The 25473-nt window shown below is 40.2% G+C and overlaps 2 protein-coding genes across 3 annotated transcripts in view; both read left to right on the top strand.

The window, feature by feature from the left end:
• The first annotated feature begins 3688 nt into the window (after nucleotides 1–3688).
• On the top strand, nucleotides 3689–5227 carry LOC146474051 (spondin-1-like). Its single transcript, XM_085117336.1, has 2 exons — nucleotides 3689–4289; nucleotides 4950–5227. Exons 1-2 carry the CDS (start codon nucleotides 3782–3784, stop codon nucleotides 5045–5047), a joined length of 606 nt encoding a protein of 201 aa, XP_084973462.1. The 5' UTR covers nucleotides 3689–3781; the 3' UTR covers nucleotides 5048–5227.
• Nucleotides 5228–7729: 2502 nt separating this feature from the next.
• Nucleotides 7730–25473, top strand: part of LOC146474052 (spondin-1-like) — a 36148-nt gene continuing 18404 nt past the window's right edge. The window contains exons 1-2 of one of the 2 annotated variants that reach the window (XM_085117333.1): nucleotides 7734–8889; nucleotides 22288–25123. In XM_085117333.1, coding sequence (XP_084973459.1) covers nucleotides 8004–8889; nucleotides 22288–22436 — 1035 coding nt within the window. In that variant the 5' untranslated portion in view covers nucleotides 7734–8003 and the 3' untranslated portion in view covers nucleotides 22437–25123. Of the gene's footprint in view, nucleotides 8890–22287; nucleotides 25124–25473 lie in introns of those variants that run through there. The other variant, XM_085117332.1, reaches the window with a different exon arrangement.

Consider the following 25473-nt stretch of genomic DNA (forward strand, 5'->3'; position numbering starts at 1 on the left):
AGTGAGGCCCTGCATAAATCTAACGTAAGAATACAAAAAAATTACAAATATAGCTATCTAAGAAATAAAAAGTAAAAAGGATAAGATCGATAAAAAAGTCTACATGTTTCTAATAAGACGTCTAAAAACTAAAAAATTGGAAATGTTCCTAATTCATTATTTGTTTTAGACTTGGTTGGCGTTCATAAACCAAGCTTTTCCCTTTCGGCTTTGTAGTGGGCGTTTTGAGGAACAATTACAATACACAGAAGAACGAATCCTACCGCATAAGCCAGATGTTTTACCAAGCTCACAACACGAAGCACAAAATTAAAGAAAATGAAATAGACTTTTCTATACAAAAGCGTTTTCTCTAGGTCATCGTCTCATCTTCTGATAATGAAGTCTCGCGATCGGAAACGCTTGATGTCATAAGCCGTAACTGCTTGTACGGTGATAAGCCCACTGCATTTCCAAGTTTTCTTTGTCCTTTAGCTTTTCACATTTATGAGCGTCAATTTAAATTTCTTTTGTTAGTAAAGCGTCTGTTATCGCCTCCAGATCAGGCTCAATTTCCTATCTTTCTTTTAGCCATTAATCAAATTTATCAAGTTGAATATAATGATCTCGCAGATTTTTAACAGTTTTAGTCAAGAAATCTCCTGGATGATTTATTCAGCGTGGAGATGGAGCGATCATTGATACCAATTAGGCGAAATTGATTACACATTCGGATTCTAGCGTGCATTTTCTTGTGAAGCCCAATTACTGGTTTTTTCGATTGTCGTTGAGCCAGTTGTATGGTCTTGTATTAGTTGATCTTTTATCGCTTTCACACTTAAATTTCAAGTGAAAACTACTGGGTAGTACTTTCCTGTGGCGCTGTTTGTTCAACCAATCAAATCATGTCTAGTGGACCATTTTAACAATTAAGGATCGTGATTGGCTTATTTTAGCGTGCTTTATGAGAGTGCAGATGCACGCGGACGCCTTTTCTGTTCGTTGGGAAAATAAAGTGTGTTTTTTAAATAAGGGCGAATGCGTGAGGAAATTAAAGGTTCTTCATCATAACACAAATAAACAAGCCTCGCCTGTGCTCTGTTCTGCTGTAAAGCACTTAGGAAGCGGCTGGAGCACTCAAAATGTAGGGAGAAACACTCGACTACGTTTCGTGTTTTCCCCTACACTTCTTTCGTGATCCAGTAATGATAATATAATGGCATCGAACTGCGTGCTTTACAACAGAACAGAGCACAGTCGAGGCTTCTTTATTTTGTTAAATACAATACAAAATACATACTAGTTATGCAATGCTTTCGAGTGGTATACCGGGAAATATCCCACGAGTGACTTTTTCTTAGTATACACACGAGCCTTTAGGCGAGTGTGTGTGTGTATACAGAGAAAACTCAAGTCACGAGTGGGATATTCACGATATACCACGAGGAAGCTTTGCATAACTAATTTATACAATACAACACAATAACTTTACTTAAAGAGAGAGGCGTAGTAACCTATTGCAGTTTTTTAACTCAGTAACAGCCCTCAAATTAGAACTATTTTGGGCCTTAGAGTCAATTAGCCCTCAGAACCATTCTATCGCCTCTGGGGACTCGTTTTAGCCCCTACTTGCATTTTGGCCCTTGAGATAGGCTATATATAGTGGCCCTTATTTTATGAGAGCCAAATTAACCCTCAAAATATCGCTGTATATTACTTGACGCAATTGCCTCAATTTTGGGGCTAATATAGAGCTTTTGAGTTTATGGAGTACCACTTACACTGATACGGGGAAGGACGGGGGAGGGGTGGTGGGATCAATGGTCAGCCTTCTGTCGGGCAGCGTCAATGTAGTGGATGTAGATTATCGATATCTAGGCTTACCTTCATCTTACTCACACAGATAAACATAGTTGCCATAAAGAAAAGCGGAAGAAATAATAATATTAATAATTGTGGGAGCAGGGATGGCGCAGTGGCGAGAGCACTCGCCTCCCATCAATGTGGCCCGTGTTCGATTCCGGGAGCTGGTGTCATATGTGGGTTGAGTCTGTTGTTGGTTCTCGTCCTTGCTCCGAAGATTTTTCTCCGGGTTGTCCGGTTTTCCTCCCTCCACAAAAACCAACATTTCCAAATTCTAATTCGACCTGGAAACAGTGGACGAATAGCCACTCTGTGGATGTGCCACTGAAATTCCCATTTATTGTTATTTTATTTTTATTTAATAATAATAATAATAATAATAATAATAATAATAATAATAATAATAATAATAATAACAATAACAATAACAATAACAATAACAATAACAATAACAATAATAATAATAATAATAATAATAATAATAATAATAATAATAATAATAATGTTACCGTCACCGTCAAGGCTACTGTCACGTAACTTTCCCTGAGGGAATAGCATAGGAGCTCAATATAGTTTTAGTATCAGAGAGCTTTAGATTGTCTATAAGATTTTTATATTTAATCGCCAATTTTTTTTAACTCAGCAGTTTTCTTTTTATAGTTCCTTCAGATCGCATAGTTTAAGCTGCGCGCCCTATGTGGTTCTATTTTAGCATCCATACGTTTATCAACTGATCATCATCATAATAATAATAATAATAATAATAATAATAATAATATTTTGAGTAAGAAATAAAAGCTTACACCGTTTCATTATCAAAGAACTCAAGAGTCTGATGCTTATGCTTTTTGAATCAGTGACGCAGACAAGAAGATGGTTTGGAATTTAATTTGTGTATGTCAATTGAAGATTATGGGCACGTGTTTTGGGAACCGTTCTACGATGAGAATACTTAAAAATGGTGGATAGCGTGTTTCTCTATCATTCTTGAATCATAAGAATACTATTCCAGTTATTCTGACGGGTCCTTAAGGCAGAATTAGCAAGAAGAATGAGATTTCATTCCTCTTTAAGGAATGCTTATTTTGTATCCTTTTAAACTATGAACTAATTTTTCGTTTTCCAAGAAACGGACGGATAGGATAGAAAGAGCTACTATCTAATTGTCCTCGTTGGTTATATATCGATCGTAACGGTTGGTGAACTTTTATAATGCGTTAATTAAATCTAAAACAATTAAAAGGAAAGTTTTTCATAGCTTTCGAAACTCATCTAAGTTCCTTGATTAATGATCTGATAATTGATAGTAGAATCAAAGCTCCAAAAAACTTTCTTATTAATTGTTGGTGTCAGTAATAACTTTTAATGATGACTTCCTCGTGTTATTATTTTTTACCAAAACAAAATTATCAACGTTATGAAGGAAGAGGGAATTTCTTCTCAACATTGGAGTCATGTAAAACCTCACCGAGAAAAGAGATTGAACAATTTAAGATTTTTTTTCTCTAAACATGCAAACTGGGAAAAGGATTTATTTCCGAGACACAAATAATGCATGCATCCATCGGCCAACCACCAGCCGCTCCAGTTGTTGAAAGCACTATTGAGTTAGAGCGAGTTTTTGATTCTAGTTTACGTCACTGATCAATTAAGATTTTACTAAACCATTTTTTATTTCTTTCGCTTTTGACTTAGCCTTTTGCCATTTTCAGCCATCAAGATGAAAATTAATTTCGGTTGAGTTTTAATCATACCCGGATTGGCGTTAATCGGTTGTAGAAGAACAATTTATACCATTCATACATAACTCCATTCATGGATAACTGCCTTTGAATCTATTGGCCACCGCAGTAGGGGACCCACCCTTGTTATGCAAATGTACCTCTCTTTCAGTTCCTAGGACCGGTCCGAAATTAGGGTGTGCAAGTGTCAAACAAGAATGTTTTCTGCTAAGATCACGATAGCCGTTTTGTCAGTTTCGTTGATTGTTTTTCAACACACTGACGCTTGGAGACCACGACGCCGCCGCCAATGCTCGCCAGTCGCTTGTAAAGTAAGTTATTGGTCTCCATGGAGTTCCTGTAATGCTGACAAGTGCGGACAGCAAGGATCACGGCACCGAACAAGAACAGAGGTATCGCCTTCAGCTTGTGGAGGAGCAGTATGCCCAGAGTTAACCGAAACAATACCGTGCTCCTCGACTGAAAAAGTCGACTGCCAAGTAAGCCCGTGGTCCGAGTGGAGCGCTTGTACAACTCCTTGTGGCGTCTCTGGGATACAGTCTAGCTCCCGTCACAGGATCATCACTGAACAGTGTGGGGGGACGTGCGTGTCGACATTTCGAAAAACCCGAGCGTGCCCAGAGCTTAAATGTTTGAACGGAGGAAGTTTAAAAAAAGGAACATGCTTCTGTAAAGAGAGCTTTGGCGGTAGTTGCTGCGAGAAAGGTAAGTGAACCGTTAATATGCCATACACCTCTAGAACATGACAATCTTCTGAAACCATAAATTTCGGATTCGTTGCTGATGTTCAAACAATTTAAATTATACCTATCTACTCTCACATGATTACCCGATCATCTGCACCTATTCAAATATAAGGGAAAAGAAAAAGTCTTTACAAATTGAACAGAAAATTTACGATCAGGGATAATCTAATCTTACCAAATACAGCCAACTCTAAACATTAGACATTTTATCTGGAAACATTTAATATGACTTGATGTTTCAACATTGCTACTTTACTACAAGTAGAAGTTTAATATACGAACGGGGCAAGTCAGTCCAAAACAAGCGGCAGGAACGAAGCTTTTTCTGACACATTTAAATCTATTTATGTCATAATCGCTCATATTCCGTATCCTATTCAAGTTATAACGTACTAGTAATACAAAAACCTTTAGCGATGAGTCAAGCTTAGCACTGACTCCTTCGGGAAATTGCCAGAGCTTGACAGCGGGTTCGAACTCCTTTGGTCGGAACAAATGAAAAGTTGAGTCACCGTGTCTTTTTCTAGTTCCCAAAAGGGCAGCCGGTGGGCATCGAGATGCCTCCTTTTCTTAATTGCTCTTTAGTCAAGGTTATTAAATTTTTACTATTTTCCCTTAGATGCCAGCTCAGACGTGGGTCTTATCATCGGAGTAAATTTTGCTGTGGTGTCGGTGTTGATCGGAATTATTGCCGGCGTTTTTATTTATCGGAAATAATTTAAGAACAATCAAGTGGGAGACAGCACTGACAATAAAAATTATAAGTCACGCAAATGATGAGAGGGATAACAAGGAACCACCTCCGTGTTTTTCGTTATCATAAATGAGGGGTGGAAACTCCCATATTAAAGTGACGGGGGTGATCGTCGTACCTTTTAGTGGTTAAAATTCGTGGTTTGGTACCCCTTAGGGTGCTAAAATCTAGAATCTAAATGACTTCTTTAAGAGATATAGTGAGAAGTATAGAAAGAAATATGAGAAGAAATTAATGTCATCAAAGTGATTTGGTACCTTGTAAGGGTAAAAAAAATTGTTCGGACCACGCCCACAAAACAGAATTTTGTTACCTTTTAAGGGTTCCTTTCAAAATTTCTGACGATCACCCCCGTCACTTTGATATGAGAGTTCCGCCTCCCCCCTTCCCCCCGGAATAAAGTTAGTTTCTATGATATTGAAAGAATAATCTGATAGTAGAATGTAATGACAAATGATAGTTTATGCCACGATGTAGTCAGTAGTGTTAAATTGATCGCAATTTAGACCTCTCAGCTTTGACTACACTCAAACGCTTCGTAATGAGACACATTTCTCAACTTTACTGGATTATTATTATTCTACGTGCGCAAACAGCTATTTTAACTAACGTTGGAGGATTTTATGACCTCAAGCTTTGGCAGTTTGGCTCCGTGCAAGACCGAAAACTAGAATCGGTAGCTTTAAAAAAAATGTTGTAACTTTGCTGCAATTTTACGGTTGGCAGTACCAAAAGATGGGGTAGAATATACCATAGACATTTGCCACTGTGATTCGTTTTCTGAAAGCCGTGTTTAACAATGTTTGTTAATAAAGTACTTAATCTCGTACCCAGATCTCCCACGGTCAGGCGGAAGGGAGAAGTAAACAAGCTTACATCCATCGTGTTCGAAACTTGTGTAATTTGGCAAGGCTGTTTGAACGTTACTGCAAAATCTTTTCGGCTAAAGTCGCTGTTGTCTTCCGAAAATACAATTTCTCACTGTTCTCTCCCCACACAAACGGCATGTATGTATTAAACGTCTCATGACAATCTTCATCGGAGCGAAAACTTTTACGTGTTTTTGTTTCTTCACCGAACTGAGCGAAAACCAAACACAGAAGGAAAGAGCCAATCACAGAGCAGATAAGAATTAAGCATTGTATCGGCCTTGTATCGGCCTTGGCGTTAATTGAAATAGCTGTATTGGTGAGCAGTCCTCTGCTCATTTAGAATTATAGAGACTGTTAAGCAGTGTAGCATGGTTAGACTGCTATTATTCTATTGCTGAGGCATTTGCATTCATTTGTCTACGGTAATCAGTAATACCCCAAAATCCCGGTTACATGCTTAAGGCCTGGCTAAACTAGGAAACACATGCATTGTTGCGAAGGCAAATGTTCCCCAGTTAAGCCGCGCTGGAAACCGTTGTTGCGGAACTTGAAATTTTGCTGCTAGGGAACAAGAAAATGTTTTCACCTCGGGTCAAAAAGATTTTTGCTTCCCGGACACAAATTTTGCTTTCGAAAAATTTGTTTCCCAGTTTAGCCACAATGAAAGCAATGTCGACTATAGTTTCCAGTGCTGCTCATTAAAATGTTTTCTAGCAACGAAGTCAGTTCATTATTATGCGGATGCGTGACCCTTTATTTTCGGAAACAATGTTTCGTCTTTGAGCCACCGGGTCAACAAAACGTTTTGTTTGCTTCCCGCTAACATAGCCACCTCGGAAACATAACAGGAAACAATGTTTTCCGCAACAATGTTTCCTAGTTTAGCCAGGCCTTAAGATGTTTTTTTTTTGAGGGGGGGGGGGGGGGGGGCTTATATCCGGAGGGACTTATAGGCGGAAAAAAAAAATTAACCGATTGAAACAAGCTGATAAAAAAAACGTGCTTTATATTACTACAAGACCAAATTCTAAGTTCAAACTTAAACCGTAACCGTAACATTAGACAAAAAAAATAACAAGATCAGACTTTGATCTCAGCTCTTCTTCATAAGGTTCTGATTAAAGCATTCCACGTCAAAATCGTCTTGTTCATTATCGTTAAAGTCATCGGCTGAGTCATCCTTCTTAATTCGTACCAGACATTCCTCGAATCCTCCAATTTGCCGCGTGAAGGTATTCACGGTCTAGTGATGGTGATTCTGAAAAATAAAGGAAGCCTTAGCCTTAGAAGTCATTCAAACAAAGTGATGATCTTTTAGAAAAACAAAAGGAAAAAGGAAACAGTCCAAGGCTATCGGATGCGGCGTTTTTCACCCTACTTTACATCTTAATCACACGCTGCATGCAGTTTAAAGGAAAACGAGAATAAACTTTTGGATCATTTTCAGTGCATAGAAAGATCTTCCTTGTATAGTCTGAAGGAATTTACAAGTTTTGATTTTAGTGTTTTTTTTATTGCACGATTCATGCAAACGTGAAGCCTTGACCTTTCTGTGTGTCATGGAATGTGAATAAAATAGAGATCATGCATTCATCTTCTTCCTTAACTTGTTATTATTGTTCTAGTTTCAAGAACACTGAAGGACTTTCATCGAATGCAGCGTCTTATGTCGAATGTTAGACAGATTTTTCATTTAACTCAAAAATGCCTGAAATTTGCATGTGACCTTTAATTTAATCAAAGAACATTGCTCTGTATTTTTTCGCTCTGAAGCCGCATTCCGCTTCGACCCTTTGCTTTTCTTTCGCTGACTGGATATTTTGGCCCGGTTTTTCTCGAAAGCTAGGTACAAACCTGCGGGAAAAAGAAACGATCTATTTTTGTTCACTTGACTGAATGCCACGTGCAAATATTCGACATAAGACCGCTCCAACTGCGCATGACTAAAACTTGTCCTTCCTTAAGTACTGCATTCCATTCCGTGAGGGGTTAAATTTCATACCTGGAAGTAATTGTAAACAAGTACGTTCAAGAAAGAAGCAACAGAATGTTTTCCGCAAGAATGACACTATTGGTTTTCCTCGTTACGTTTATCGTTTTTCAACACGCTGACGCTTGGCGAAGACGCCGCCGTCGTCGATGCCCGAGACGTGATTGTGAAGTCAGTTATTGGTCGTCTTGGAGCTCGTGCAGTGCTTACTCGTGTGGACAGCGCGGACATCAAAGTCGATCAAGAACGATAACGTCCCATTCGTCTTGTGGTGGAGCATCTTGCCCGTCGTCGTTACATGAAACACGGCAGTGCTACTCAAGCACCCCAGTCAATTGCCAGCTCAGTTCATGGTCGGAATGGAGTGCTTGTACCACAATCTCATGTCATGATTCCGGCACTCAGCTTAGCAGCCGCCACAGGATAACCACAGAACAGTGTGGAGGAACGTGCACATCTACATTTCGCAAAACACGAACATGTTCACGCACATCAGTTGACTGCCAGGTAAGCTCGTGGTCTGAGTGGAGCGCTTGTGTGAACACATCCATATGTGATTTGTCTGGCATTCAGGCCAGTACCCGCGACAAGATAGTCGAGGAAAAGTGTGGGGGAAGGTGTTCGTCTTCACTTCAAAAAACAAGAAAGTGTTTCGCTGCTGGAACACCATCGATACCAGTCGACTGTCAGCTAAGCTCGTGGTCTGAATGGAGCGCTTGTACCCTGACAACGTGTAATGCGTCCAGTGACATTCAGTTTAGCACCCGCCACAAGATAATTAAAGAAAAGTGTGGGGGAACGTGCACATCCATGTTACGAAAGTCAAGATCATGCACATCTAACTTCACTTGTCGGAATGGAGGAAGTTTAAACGGAGGGAGGTGTTTCTGTACGAAAGGTTTCTCTGGGGTCTGTTGCGAGAAAGCGGATTCTTCATCTCAAGGTATGTACTCACAATACTCAAACCAGTTCTTCGCGGCAAAATATCAAATTATTTGGGGATGGGATGAGTTGAGACTGATTCTAAAAATCCCAGTCTTTATGACGACGGGTTAGGCAGCCTCTTGGCGATAGTAAATAAACGGCTGCCTTGGATATTTCTTCAGTTTGATCACACCAATGAAGTGAGCCTTCGTCGCAGACGTCTTTGGGCAAAAATGCATGAAAATTTTCCATTGTATTACCTCGCTCCCTCAAGCGAATTCTTCCCTTATTTCATTACTCGTTTACTTTTCTCGAGTTGAATTTGCTTTGTTCTCTTGTTGCTGGATCAAAGGATTTTCATCGCTGTTCAACACCCGTTGACATTTACTCGTTATACGATTGGGGTAGATTTTATGTTTGTGCTTCCGGATTGTGTTCGTAATAACGAGGATCTCGTTATATCGAGGTTCTGATCCATAAATTTTACTGTAACTTTGGCCGGGCTGAAGAATATCGTTCGTTTAACAGAGGACTTTGTAATATAGTAAATAATCGAGGTTAAAGTTATTGTTTGGAACGATATTTAGCTGTGTACGCTTGGGGGTTAGGAATTCTTACGTTTGGGGGTTAGTCTTCTTACGTTTGAGGGTAAGGAATTCTTACGTTAAAATTTACGACTTAATCAAGGGTGAATTTTGCCGTAAACTCACGGCTAAATCTGGGCAATCTATTTTATATGGAACAACTTTAGCCCTTAATTTAAAGCTAAATCGGGGGCCCTTGTATATTCCCGGGTATACAAAATAACACTAATTTAGCCGTTAATTTACCGCTAAATCAAGGTCCCAGTAATAATATTAGGCCGTTAATTTACGGCTTTATTACACCGATTTTGAAATCACTTGTGATCCTTGCAATCTGATTGGCTCTCAACAGTGCGATTTATTCCTAAATTGCACTATTTTTTATCTAAATCGCATCCTTTCTTTAGCCATCAAAATGGAAATGAAGTAAACTTTTTCAAAATAGGTGTAATAAAGTGGTATTTGAACTTTGTGTCGTGCAATTTTGTGTTGTGCAATTTTGGCTTGTGATTCGCGCTGCGTGCTCATTCGATTGTGAAAATCACGCGTATGATTTCCGACCAAATTGCACTCCATTCAGTTCAATTACCATTATAATTCGAGGGCCATGTACATTAAATGCGAAAAATTGAGGCGAAATTTGGGTTTCAGTTTATTACAGGGAAAATAAATAGCCGTTAGTTATAGGCTAAAATTGGTTTGTACATAAGGGTAACAAATATAGTTACAGATAGGAAAAAATGTGATGGAATATGTTAAGCCCGGTGAATAGATGAGAATCCCTGATGAGAATGAAATGACACAGGCATACTCGGACAAAAAAATCAAAGTGCTCCTATCAGGAGTCGAACCTAAGAATCAAGCAAAATCATGACAGAGATTCATTAATGTGAGAATCATTGTATGGCTTAAATTGGCCTGAAACACTTTCGTCTTGAGAAAATCAGGAAAATCGATCGAAGCCTTGTGATGCAATATCGGGATTCCTTAGATCGAAAGACAATCTCTTTCCGATATGATACCCGATAAATTTGTGGTTGTAATGATATCTGGCAAATTTAAACAATTTAAAACCAGCGGCATATTTTCACAGCTGGCGAGCTCTGCACTGTAGTGCCAAAGGTCAAGCGCATTTAAGTAGCTTTCAGTATGCGGTATAACTCGAAATATTCTAACAATTGGGCTTTCAGTAACAATTGTCTTGATGTACTTCATACCTTAATATCAGGCTGGGTTCTCCATTGAGATTTTCACAAAAAATTGTTAAAGTTTGCTAATTTCGACCACGACATTGTTTGGCGGAATGAAATAACTACCAGTGCAAACAAACCGATGCGACAGGCAAACTGCCAATTACAGCTTCAAGGCCTTCAATACTGCTCATATCTTGCTTTATCAAAAGGATTTCTGTTTTTCCCTCACTTCCTTTTATCCATTATCGACGGAAAAAGATTCAGACATGTCTGACAATGTTGCGTGACAGCAAATATGCAAATTAGTTAGATCGTAACTGAGATATGGCAGTACGGAAAGGGTGGGGGAGGGGAAAGGTGAAAACATCGTCTTCCGTTGTTTTAGGGATCAAATAATTGCTTTAACAGGCCCGTAGTAAGGCTAAAACAACTGTGGGGTGGGGGGGGGGGGGCAAGTAAATTGGTTAAACAAAGCTACACTCCCCCTACCCCGGTCAGTCAAAAAAAAGCAACGAGAACATAAAAAAAGTAGATTTTGGAAGCAAAACAATAACGATGGATACCGGTAAATAAGGAAGGAATGCCTTTGCTACTGTTGTATGAAAGACAAATGTTAGCGGAGGAAAAATGTCAGGTAATAAATAAATTATTTAAGGTTGTGAAAAGGCATTTGCAGCGTCAGAATTCAAGATTGATTGTTGCACATTATTATAATTTTTTTAAATTATTTCTTTCTTGACACATTGTTTTATACACTTCCAAACATTCGTGGGGGAGTCTCAAGCTCCCCCTGCCCCTCCCCCTGCTACGGACCTGTTTAAATTTAAACCAGCTGCTTATTTAGGACTGACGAACTCTTTGTGACAACTTTTATGCAAATGACTAACACCCGACGAAGTTCCTTATTGAGTTTTCTTTTTCCTAACGATTACAGCAACGATAACCGTCAATGCGAAAGATACACCGGAGGAACAGACATAAAAACCTACACTCAGTGATTAAAGTGCAGAGAGAAAATTCACTTCTTACTAAGATAGAGGGTGGGGGTGGCTTAATAAATTAGATACATAACCCTTTTTTTAATTTCAGCCTCTTCATTGTTTCACTTAGACCACCATAAGCTGCTTCCCTTGTTCTAAAGATTAAAGGACGGACAGACTAGGAGTAGTTCCTTAAGGACGTTCGCACTAATTGTTTATGCGCATCTTTAGTGCGCAGGTAACGCACACGCCAAGCAATGTCACGCGCAATTCGTGGTTGACGATACACGGAGGAAACACACATGTCGGTCGACGTGACAGCATTAAAAAGAGGGAAAAGGGGGAAATTCATCTCCGTTGCACAGTTTTGAAACGAAAAATCGACGTGAAACGATTAGACGGGTTAAGTTTACAACAAAAAGTCCAAGAAAAGGCATCGATACCTGCGGGTATTTCGCGCCAAGAGATTAATATATTTACTTGACTCTCGATATAATAAAATAATTGAAATGCAATGCTTTATTTAGTCTATTCGTCAATCGAAGTCACCTTAAGCTTTTTTAAGCTTTGACAGTAAACGAGAAAGTCTTACCCTTATACAAGAAAGCAATTTTATTGATCACCAAATCCCGTGTACAATCAATCTCCACATACCTATTCTAGTTAAATAAATAAGCTTACTTCTCACATTTTCGCCTCGCTCATGGCTATAGATGCATTTTCCTGGCATTGGCTAAACAGCTGTATAAGTTTTGAAGGTAGAATAACAATAAACAACTTAGACGATCAGAGGTTTGACAGCACACTCGAACGAAAACAAAAAACGAGCAACCATCGTAAGCTGTGAATTATGGGATAGGATAATCCTGTTTAGGTTCCAGTGCTTCTCCGACCTGTCACGCAAAAACGTGACTTCCGTAAGTTTCTCACGTCTTTAACAACTTCAACTGAATTTTGCGGTTTTAAAAGGTCGGTGACCTCCAATTTTTTTTAGACGGTTAACCTTCTTTGACAGATATCTGCTTACTGTCATCAAACGAAAGAAAAATCAATGTGGGAAGTTATTATTTTTTTTAAATTTATCTACCCACGCGCGATCGAACTCCGCACATTATGTGCCACTTCTGGGGTGGAAATGCAATTATTAAAGATTAGTTGTAGCTTTAGGGATAATAAAAGTGGAATTTATTTGTTTAATAGATCCTCTGAAATAAACGTCGGCAATGGAAGTTTGTCTCCAGCGATTCGTTTATAAAAATGTTGCATCAACAACCGGTGAGGTCATATCGAGTGACGAGGACCGATTGCTCAAAATAAGCGCAAACTTGCAGATGTCATATCTCCGAAATGAAGTCGGTGACCCCCATTTTTTTTTTGACATTTCAGATGTAAGTAATTATAGACTAACTACAGCAGAAGTTTGAAAAAAATCAATGTTAAAACATTTTCGCGCGAACGTCCTTAAAGGGAACCCCCACTCTCACAACAAATTGACGGTTAAGCGTTGGAAATAGTGTCTAAATTCTAAATATTTGTCTAAAACGTAGAAAAGTGTGTTAAAAATTAGATATTATTATCGACAAATTTTCGCTTTTAAATTACCTGGGGGCAGCCATTTTGAATTTTATGACGTGTAATGGTTGCCGCTATTGTCATTCAGCAGAAGTTCTTTTGTGTAAAACGATTGAGCAACCTTATTACGTCATGAAATCCAAGATGGCGGCGCGCGGGAATTTTAAAACGAAAATAGCCGATAATCAAATTATGTTTTTTCCAACACTGAAATATTATTTCCATGATTTCCAATGAAATTTCAAAGAAAATTGTATTTTCAATAATGTAACGTTAACATGTTTCGAGAGTGGAGGTTTCCTTTAAGTAAGCGATCACGCGCCAGAGCTTTTTTTCGCGTACTTGCTTGAATTCGCTCTCAACACAAGGGACTTCCTCTATTCTAGACGATAACTTACTTAACTTATTCCCTGCTACTCCCAGTGGAGCATAGGTCCATGGAAACCGCAGCCCGCCATCTCGATCTTTCTTGGGCTAGCGTTTCAAGCTCCCTCCAGGTATAGCCTGCCTTGCCCACCTCATCGTCTATTGTTCCCCTCCAGCTGTTCCTGGGGCGACCTCGACTTCTCTTACCCTGTGGGTTCCATCTCAGTGCATGCCTGGTGATATTGCTTGTTGGTTTCTGAGCGTGTGCGTGATCTAGCCCCACTTGCGCCTTCTTATCTGGGTGGTCGATTCTTTCCTGTTCAGCTCTTTCCCACAGTTCTTCGTTCCTTACGACCTCTGGGCAATGGATGCCCATGATGGACGTCAGGCTTCTGTTGACAAATGACTGTAGTTTTCTAAAGGTTTCTTTGGTTCCCCTCCATGTCTCTGAACCATAAAGAAGGACAGACTTCACGTTGGTGTTTAATAGCCTTCACTTGGTCTTTCTGGATATCACCTTTGATCTCCATACAGGCCTCAGTATTGCAAAAGCAGTTCTTGCCTTCCCAATCCTTGCCAATATGTCCCGATCAGACCCACCATCCTTGCTGATGTTGCTACCAAGGTATGTGAAGTCCTCCACTTCATCGATTGCTTCCCCATCCAGCTTGATGATATCTAAGTTCCTGGTCTTAACCCATATCACCTTTGTCTTGGATTTGCTGATCCTAAGGCCCGTCTTCGCTAAGATCTTTGCAAGCCGCGTTACCTTGGCTTGCCTTCCCTGATGGTTATGGGAGAGGAGGGCGATGTCCAGATCTTCCAGACGGGTTGTGAGGGTCCACTGTATACCATCAAGATTTGCCTCTGTCGTGCGCCGCATTATTCAGTCGATGGATAACAGAAACAAAAAGGGCGACAACAGGTATCCCTGGCGCACTCCTGTTAGCATTTCAAACAGCTCAGAAAGTATTCGATTGTGGAAAACTCTACAGGTGCATTTCTCATAGCTCTTCTGTATGAGAACGATATATTTCTCAAGGATGCCATAGTGACGAAACAGTTTCCACAACACTATCCTATCAATGCTGTCAAAGGTCTTCTCATAATCCATAAAGGTCACAAACACAGGAGAGTTACACTCACGAGACTGTTCGACAATGATCCTCAAGGTGGCTATGTGATCCGTACATGACCTTTCCTTCCGGAACCAGCCTGTTCATCTCGCAGTCAGTCATCCACCTCTGCTTTCAGTCTCTCCAGGCAGGATTATCCTGTTCAACACTTTTCCAGCAGTTGATAACAGAATGATGCCTCTCCAGTTCTTGCACTCCTTCATATCTCCCTTCTTCGGGAGCTTGATCAAATAGCCTTCTTTCCAGTAATCTGGTATCTCAGTTTACTTCCCAGATCTAGCCAAAGAGGTTGTATAACATCTCAGCCGAGGTTTCCACGTCTGCCTGCCTTTTCATTCTTCAGATGTGTGATGGCTCTCTTGACCTCCTCTTTACTTGGTCTGCTCTCATCAACCTCCAAAAGTTTGTCGACAGGTGCGATGTCTGGAAACTCGCTCGGCGGTAGTCAGGAGTTCCCTGAAGTGGTCTGCCCACCTTTTACGCTGCTCCTCTTGGTCGGTAAGCAATTCTCCACTCTTGGCTCTGACAGGTCTGTTCGGGATCTTTTTAGCACCTGCCAGTGTTCTCATGATGGAATAGAGCTCTTTCATGTCACCCTTGCTTGCTGCTTCCTCCGCCTGTTTAGCGAGACTGTCCACGAAGTTCCGTCTGCCTTTTCTAATGCTTTGTTTGACCTCCTTGTTGGCTTCGGAGTATTTGGCCTGAGCGTCTGCTTTACTGACTCTCGTTTTGCTGTGGTTCAACACCTCATTCGCCTTTTTCCTGACTCCAATCTTATTCAGTGTATCCACACTTGCATAGGCCCTGTGTTGTTTGGACTTCATTCCCAGAGTCTCCTCACACGTCTCCCTCCAAGCGTCTATTATACTCTGCCACAATTGGTTAACTATTGTTTGATCCTTCCCCTCGCTCAGGTGTTCCTCGTTTTCCTGCAGACTTGCTAACACCTGGTACTTGTTGCAGATGGTGAGCTGGAACCTCTTCTTTGTCTCCTTCACCTTCAGCAGGTCGATGTTGTATTTGTGACTTGTCTTTCTTTCTAGACGTTAAGATGCAAGTTAATTTATACACATTACCAGTTTATCTTCGCAAACTGTTTGACCATTAGTTCCTCCGCACTAATTGCTTCAGAGTAAATCTTCATATATTAGACGAAGAGAGCATCGATATTTTTTTAACCGAGGGACAATATCTCGCTTTGTGGGCGTGGTTTAAATGTTATCAAACCAAACCCGGCGAGGCGTTAACGAAATGTGTACTTGTAGCTATTTTTAGATGGGCGAGTGCTAGAATGAAGACCCTCAAAAAGACACGGCATGCTATCAACTACTCCTACGCCTTGTTAGCTTAATGCGATAAAAAAGGTAAAGTACCAACTAAAGCATTATTTTCCAGTACTAAAACATCCCTCACAGAGACAACGGGAAGTAACACGAGAAGAAAGCATCTCAGTTACCACTGACATAAGCAGCTGCTACAAAACGAAGACAATGTTTCAATGTAGGGCCTCTTCCGTCTAGCTGTTATCTCACTAACATCTATATCAAAGTACTTGAACATTCTCTTGAGCATTGGTATGTTAAATTTGTTCAGTTTGCCTTGCTTTACAAGATCACATATATTATGACGGTCAAACACAACTGGATGTTGTAATGAAAATTCTCTCCGTACTTCATTTGTAATCTCTTCAAGGCAACTCTCGAACTCCGCAGCCTCGTCGTCATTTTCGTCAGTGCCATCCATGACCGATAAACCCTTTTTAGCGGCAAGACGACTGAAGAAGCTAATTATTTGTTGGCTTGTAAGGAACTCATCGCTGCTAAATAATCGCTCGCCGTCACTTCTCTGGCGTTCATCATATCTCTTGCAACAACAACTGGATCAGCTTTGCAGCCCGAGGTCTCGCCAATAGTGAACTTTGTAAGGTACTCCTTCTGGCTTCAGTGAAACGCTTTATTCTTATCTCAGATGATCTCAATGACCAGCCCATAGAGAGAGGGGATTGTACTAACACTTCTCTTGGCACTTCTTGTCATTTCGTACACTGGGCATGGCAGCCGTTTGAACTTCCAATCTTTCTGTATAGCCATAAACTGCTTTATCTAGGGGTGGTTCTCTTTCAAGGGCACGTACGTGTTTCCCGGAGTCCAGATCCTGTTGCAGATATGAATTACGTTGGTAACGCTTGAGACATCCCTCTTCTGGGCATGAAATTATACGAACACTCGTTTCTTCTTTTTCAGTTTTGGCTACTGGAGCTTTCACTAGAACCCTCAACCTCAGTATTTTGCCTTTGGAGAGTTTCTTTACACTTTACGCCCCTGTAAAACCTTCCTTGTTTACTTCTGTTAAGCACGGAACTCCTGAAAAGTCAGGAATGTTCGGCTTTTTCCAAGAAACGAGTTTTCCTTGGCCGATTTTGTATGCTTTCCTAACGCGTATTCCCTTGCCATTGGCCATTCGAGATTAAACTCACTCCCTCAAGCTTGACATTCGAAAAGTTGCAGCTGTGGGGGTACCACATGGCCGCTTTCATTTCTTCCGACGTCTCGATGTTGTTTCCCGAATTAAGGTAAACCTTCAGGTGGGATTTTATAGATGCAGATTGTCGGTCGCAAGCTCCTTTCCCACCTTGCGGGTCACAGAAAATATACGCCTCACAGTCACGCAGCGAAGCTCTCCAACCTTCTGCGCAATGGTGAATGTGTTACCGCAATGGTAACAACCAGCATTGTCTTGCCAGTAGTACACGGATTGTAGTTGTGGAATAACGACCTTCAAATCTTTGAGGACATCAGACATCACAGCCAGCACAGCACAGCTATCTTGGTTGCAGCTTTTAAAAACATGATATAGCGTCAGTGTTCCGTACGCTTCCTCACTGGTACTTCCCTTTCGCACGGCCACTGTCACATGCCAGGGAATGCCCCGTTTACCAAACCAATCAGTTTGGCTTTCTCGACATTTTCGAGGAATTAAATTCGTTGCCCAGTCCTGTATTAATAGAACAGGGGCGTTATCGAGAATTTGGAGGATGTCTAATCTTGCCTTATGGTGGCTCACCGCGCGCAGCAAATGAGATTCCCACGCACTTACATCACGTTTTGCTTTGGAATGATCTTCATGTCTAACTTTGTCTTCTCTATCGCTTTCTGCCTCTCCTTTAATGTTTCTGTAAGACCATTACACTACCCACACACGTCGTTATGATCATGAGTGCATGTAGCCTGGTAATCAAGATCTTGAGGGTCACTGAGTGCGAAAACGCTGCAGTGATCTGGAATGCAGATACGTGAACCTAAGCGATAAAAATGTACACGGTGATTGGAATACCTCAAGTAAAGATCTATATGATTTTTGTATTAGAATGATTACCCTAAATATTTCTGAATTCCATTTCACACCCCAAGTTTTATTTTATCTTCGAATTTTATTTATCTCCTTTTCGCGCAGTTTTCTTCAGTATTCTTAATACTGGGCGAAGAGAAGATAAATAATGTTGCACACCATTATTCGTTCAATCCTTGACATATTTATATGGACAGGAGTGTTTTACTGAAAACTAAAACACTCCTAGACTCCATAAACCACTACATCCGGGATCCGAGTGACGTATTTTCTGTATGTCACTCTCGCGAGTGACATATCGTCAACGACGTCACAACTCCCGCCTTTTTTGTTGAATGAACTTAATTTGCTGTTCAGAATAAAATAATTTGTTGTGGTAAGCGACGAGGATATAAATGCATTTTCCAAACAACAAGAGAACGAGAATACTGAAGAAAACGCTGTATGATCTAAAGATTTTCAGAGAATTTCTAGAAACTTGCGACGAGAAAAAATAAAATGAGAATATTACGCCTGCGGAAAGAAATCATCAAAAAGTTTGTGCTTGCTGTTCGAAAAAAAAAACGGCGACGAGTATGAGCCCTCGTCTATCAGAACTTTTCTGCAAAGTATCGACCGCTATCTTCGAAAAAGTAACTATGGATTCTCAGTTCTTAACGACAAGGAATTCCACGAAGTACAAGATATTTTAAAGAAGAAACAAAAGCAGTTAAAATCTATCGGCAAAGGAAACAGACCCAATGCAGCGGATCCGCTCTCAGATGAAGATATCGCAACGTTTTACAGCTGCGGAGTCGTAGGAATAGAGCTCTGCTTAACGTTCCATGGTTGAACAACTGTATTTACTTCAGGATGAGGCCTGGTAGAGAACAGAGAGATCTTTGTTGGGGTGCTTTGCAGTTGAAGGCTGATTCAGAGGGAAACCGCTTCGTCGAGTTCAGTCAGGAAAGACAAACGAAAACGAGCACTGGTGAAAACCCTCGAAATTTGAGGGAGAAAAAACCTCAAATGTACGAAAACAAGAACAACCCAGATCGCTGTCTTATTAATACTTACTTGGCCCACAAAAATCACCGCCCTGCAGACATGATGACTGATGAATCTCCTTTCTATCTTGCTTTTAATATTGAAAGCCCGAAACCAGGTCGAAAGTGGTTTAAATGCTCCCCGCCTGGAGTCAATTTTCTAAGAAGCATGCTCAAGAACATGATAAAAGACTCAGGACTGAAAACGGACCAAAAAACTCGTGAATCACAGCACCAGAAAGCATTTGATTCAGAAGCTGGTGGTTAGTGATTTACCTCCAAACGAAATCATTCAAATAACTGGTCATAAAAACGTCAACTCGTTGAACAACTACTCAACTTTATCCGATAAGAAATAACAACAAATTTCTGCTGTGTTGTCTAACACTGCTAGCACCGCAAAAACCTTGTCAACTGTCTCGATAGAAGAGAAGACTGAGTCGGTTCGCTTTTTACCCGATTCATCTACAGGAGGTTTATTTCAAAACTGCAAAATCGGGACTGTAAACGTTCAAGTTTATTCCGGTCGTGCTGAACAGCCTTCACGGAATCCACGGATTCGTAGTGAAAAGAGACTGAAAATAACCGTATCTGATGATTCAAGCCAGAGTCAGTAATGGAGTTTTCATTACTTAATTAAACCAGTTCACATGTATTTAGTCTCATTGACTTGTATTTTGACTGTTTAAAAATTTTTATACCTTGGGCACTGAGTATTTTGTATTTTGTATCAAGCTCAGAGTTTGTAAAATGCCCAGTATTTGTATTAAGTCCAACTTTTCAATCTCCATGAGGTATGTTTATTGTCCATATAATAAAAAGAAAATTACACGGTGGGTTAAAGATATGAATTTTATTTTCTCGTGTTAAAAACAATATTTTACTCACTCGCTGCGTTCGTTCGTAAATTATTGTTTTTACCACTCGAAAATAAAATTCATATCTTTGCGCCGCCGTGTAATATCCTCTATATATAAAAGACAAAAACGAACCTGGTATTTTATTTTTTGTTGAATTTGAGAAAGCTTTTGACAGCTTAGAGTGGGACTTTTTCAATAAATGTCTAGAACTATTCAATTTTGGACCAGAATGGAAAAGACAAAGTTAATAGACTTATGCGCCCTACGATTCTGGTGGTATCAGAATGTTTGATTATGAAAAAATTGTAAAAGCCCCAAGGTTAAATTGGTTAAAAAAGATAGTAGATGATAGTTATAATAGTTCTTGGAAACTTTATCTAAGTGATCTCTTAAGTAGTCACCGAGGATTGTTTTTACTTAATTGTAACTACGATGTTCATTAATTAAATACTTTACCCGATTCTTATTATGAACTCTTATTATGGTGGTCAGAATTACGAGACGTTGTTGATTGTGATGGTGAATATAAATATATCGTTTGGAACAATAGAAAAATTAAGATAGACGGTAAAAGAGTGATTTATAAACAGTATTTTTCAAAAGGTATTAAGTATAGCGAAGACCTATTGTATGAAAAGACAAATATTGACTCTTTTAACACTGTTAGAGGAGAAAGGTTTTGAAATTGTAATTTTTTGGCATGGACAGGATTAAGATCGTCTCCTCCTCTGAATCGAGGAACACATCCACCTTCTGTTAATGTCAGTCTTGATTGGGAAAATTTTAAATGTTGTTACCACTATCGATTCTTAATAAAGCTCAAGTATGAAAAGCCTAAGAAATGGGCCACGTTACGTGAAGAATTTGATTTGGAAGATCATTGTATCGCAGAGGCCTTTTTGCTGCCTATAAAGTTTCCAGTGAACCTTACTTACGATTCGTTTTCAATTATACAGTTCCTCGCGCAGCGAAGTTATTAAATTTGTCACACCGAAATTCCGAGATTGGGCGGAGGTAAGCCGCGCGAATTCGAGCCAAAAATGTATGTATATATATATATCGTTGAAGGTGTTCGTGTTGTTGCCTGGCAACAGTGAAAACAAAGTATTCAATTCGTTTATTTGCCATTAACCAAAAAATACAACATAAATACATCATAGACGACACACAGTACGAATGACGTCATACAAAGGGAAGGTTGCTAGGCAGCAACAGGTTGGAAGACAGGCTGGCGTCACACGCCATTTGTAGTTGCTATGCAACAGAACCGCTTTCAACCGGTCAAAAGCGGCCAGGACTGGTAACTGTAAAATAAAACCGCTTCCTCACAGTGGCGCCTCTCATGTTTATTCATTGAGGGCTGAATGGTCGGCTGCGCGTGTTTGTTCATCGAGCCATGAAAAATGTTTTATACTATCGATGAAACAAGACCGGATTGTGATACAAATGAACCACAGGAGGACGCACAAGGGATTAGACAGATTCGCGGAGGGAGATTCAACAACGAAACTCCCGAACCACGTGAAAGGCGACTTAAGATTTAGCGCGGGCAGCGAAGAAGAAGGAGACATCAGGAAACCACAGAGCAAAGACAGCATCGCGAATGATTAATGAGACTGAACAGGAACGAGATTTGCGATTACAAACGCTTCCGACAAACCACGCACAAACAAATTTATTGATCTCGCTTCGCGCGGAACTTGGCAAAAAAACTACTCGAAAATAATAAGAACTAAACAAGCTGTAAAAAACGTGATGAATTATGAACTACGCTTATAATTGCCTGATCTTGTTACCCAACGTACATAAAACGCATCCACATATTGATCATTGTTATTGCTTATTTTTATAGTAGATGTACCAGGTAATTTATCTATTTGCGCCTTAGCACTATAATACTGCCTTCATTCTAATTTTTTACAACCGTGATAGTTTTGTCGCTCAAACTCTGGCCCTTTGAAAGACTAAGACCCCCCACCCCTCTCTCTCTACTTCATCAAGTCTACCAATCAAAACTGGTTAAAATATCGTGCGACATTAGATCTGCCCTGCTACATGTCTATAGTAACAGCCTTGCAGAGTTAATCATACCTTCACTATGGAATGGTTGAAAGGAAAAAATAAATATGAATGAAGTGTATTTGAATTTGTGTATCCAATGATTAGGAGAAAATATAAATTGTCGCAGAGTGAGGTGAAGTTTGGGGGGAAAGATTAAGTATTTTCTTCTAAATACATTTGATATCATTTCCAACATAGGACTGCAGCCTTTTGATTTCTGAGCATCACGCTCATTTCGTCGTGCCATCAAAGCACCGAAATTGACATATGTTTGTTTCTTTCACTTTCGCAGGAATAACCACAACGCTAGTCTTCAAAGTATCTGTTTACGGAGGTGGTGGCTTCGTAGTACTGGTGATCATCATATTTTGCTGCTGTTGTTGCAATAATAAAAGCCGCGTGGCACCCGCCCGAGAAATGATTGTTATTTATCGAGCGTAAAGTAACAGCTTTAGTCCCCCTTCCCGCCTCCCCCCTCCACCCTCTGCCAACTACATTGGCAAATCATTACTGTAAAGGTACGTGTGATTTTTAGACCTCTCTGCTACTCTGTTACTGCGTGTGTATTACTGCTGTAGATTGTTTTTGCCAGTTATTTTCTGGTGATGTCCAACGTCCTAATAACCGATCAGAGCCTGGGGAGAGACTATGAAAACTATACATGGGGTACCCCGAGGGGACCCATAGGGCGTTACGAACGAAGCCTAAATTTTTTGAGTGACCAGATAAAACTGAAATGGTGCATGAATGGACGATGCTAAGGATTTCGACTATTATGCAAACAGTCTATTGTGGACTATAGTTTAACCACTTTTTAGACATCTGGATATTTCTGAGTGTATTTAGAAAAAAATTCCCGTTACGGGAAGGGCGTAAATCGCATTTCTCTGATCATGAACCAGAGCAAGACTCCTGAGCCTGGAGGAATTCCTCCATTTGTAAAGTATGGCTACCACCGGATTACATCTGCAATGAATGCGTTCTTTATTCTTACACCTTTGTAACCCGCTGAAACCCAGAGTGGAAACATCCTAATCGAGTCTTTAGAGTGGTTTTCAATTTATTTTGAGAGATGAGAAAACTAACTTAATATCAATGTTGTTACAATAACGTTTGACAAAATGGCCAACCTTTTTCTGCGTGATAATAGAAAAAAGACCAATGTAAGGTAATTTAAAGTAAACTGAGGGTAAAGTAATCGGTAATCTGTTCAGTGTGAAGGATCCTGTCCCTCCTGGGTTCTGTACGGGTGTGGTTTATCAATTTTTGTGTGCGGGCTGTAATGCCTGCTATGTCGGCGAAACCACCCGGCATTTTTCCACGCGCGTACGTGAGAACATTTTCAGTGACAGGACCTCTCACATTTTTAAACACTTCCAAAATTCTGAGCATTGCCGCACTTCGTGCTTTACTGACCTTTTAAGCATCCTACATCACGCTCCTACCACCTTTCAACTTAAGATAAAAGAAGCCATTCATATTCAATGAGAAAAACCTACACTTAATCATCAACTTTATCATGTTAATTTAAAACTTTCTCTGTAATATTTTACATTGTCATGTTTCCTTTGTGCTTATAGTTAATTAGCATTTTAGTTTACACTATATATTCAACTCTGTGCTTTGTAATTTAAACTGAAGATGACAGAAGTTTCTGTCCAAACATGTTTTTAAATTTAAAATGTGTTGTGTGGCTTCTTAGAATATCGACATATCTGCCACTATCCAGACCGAAAACCTTAAGCAATGAGTTAAGCTTAGCACTGATTCCTTCGGGAAATTGCGAGAGCTGAACAGCTGGTTTGAACTCCTTTGCTCTGCACAAATGAAAAGTTGAGTAACCGTGTCTTTTTCTAGTTCCCGAAAAGGCAGCCGGTGGGCATCGAGATGCCTCCTTTTCTTGCTCTCTAGTCAAGGTTATTAAATTTTAATACTTTTCCCTTAGATACCAGGTCAAACGTGGCCCAATAAATCGCAGACGATCGTAGATCGCAGATCGCAGATCGCAAACAATCGCAGACGATCGCAAAAATGGCTGTTTCCATATAATCGCAACGATCGCAGAGCCGACCGCAGGCATATGTTTTGGTCAGCGAAAACGTCAAATATACACGTGCGTGTAGGCTGAAGAGCAAACAGCAACGCGAACGTGGAAGAGCGGAAATTTTGCTGCAAGCAAATTTAATTCTTCTGTTTGTCATGATTAAACCAGTCGTCGCCAGCTCAAAACCTTCGAAAACATTGGTTTTGGATTCGATAACGACCGTATGCAGTTCTTATGTAGGAGAAATTTGGCCTCCGCTTCCTCGGCCGATAAATGAATCTTCTCCCCGGTTTTGCCCCAATAGCTAGCCTTTTTTGTTCTTGTCGTTAAAATCTCTGCGACTGCGATAATAAACACATTCATAACGTAGACCGTTCCTGCAATCGAACACACGAGCGTTGAATCGTAGCTAATCGTGGGAGAGAACTCGAAATATTATGGGATGCGTTTCTTTCGAGGATCGCAAAACTTTGGTTTCCATATGATCGCACAATCGCGATTGATCGCAGACGATCGCAGACGATCGCAGGAGATAGAACATGGTTCTATCTTCTGCGATGGTCTGCGATCGTGATCGCTGGATCGCAGACGATCGCAGAAGTATGTTTCCATATGATCGCAGACGATCGCAGACCTTATTGCGATCTGCGATATGCGATCTGCGATCCGCGATCATATTGAAACCAGCCTTTACAGTCGCAGTAATTTGTGCTGTGGTGTTGTTGATCATTGGAATCATTGCCGGCGTTTTTATTTACCGCAAAAGCTTTAAGAACAATCAAGTGGGAGACAGCACTGACGAATAAAAATTCCAAGTCACGCAAATGATGAGAGGGATAGCATAGAACAGTTTACCAACTCACTTGCGGCAGGCAGGATCTCTAGTATCTTCAGTCCATGCTGGCTGCAGCAGCTTCTTTTAATGTAATTGCTTAATCACACACGGCTCTAATGAAAGCAGTTTACTTAATTTATTGTAGGTTTGGATAGTTTATATTACGAATTTTGTAACTAGTATTTTTATAAGTTGTACCTAGTGTAACTGATGACAATACCGTGGATAAGTAAAGTTATTTGACTTTGACTTGTGTTTTTCGTAATCATAATTGGCGAGGGGGGGGGGGGGGGGGGTAGGGGGACGCCCATACAAAAGTTACGTTGGGTGATCGTCGTACCTTTTAGGGGTTAAAAATTCGTGGTTTGGTACCCCTTAGGGTGCTCAAATCTAAAATCTAAATGACTTCTGTAAGGGATATAGTGGTTTCGTTTAGGAAATTGACCAAAAAAAAAAAAGAAGTTACTGATGTCATCCAACTGATTTGGTACCTCTTAGGGGTACAAAATTGTTCAGACCACGCCCACAAAAGAGAATTTTGGTACCTTTTAGGGGTTCTTTTGAAAATTTCTGACGATCACCCCCGTCACTTTGATATG

Source organism: Pavona decussata, unplaced genomic scaffold (assembly GCF_977016875.1).
Source record: "Pavona decussata unplaced genomic scaffold, jaPavDecu1.1 SCAFFOLD_91, whole genome shotgun sequence".
In the NCBI taxonomy this organism is placed as follows: Eukaryota; Metazoa; Cnidaria; class Anthozoa; order Scleractinia; family Agariciidae; genus Pavona; species Pavona decussata.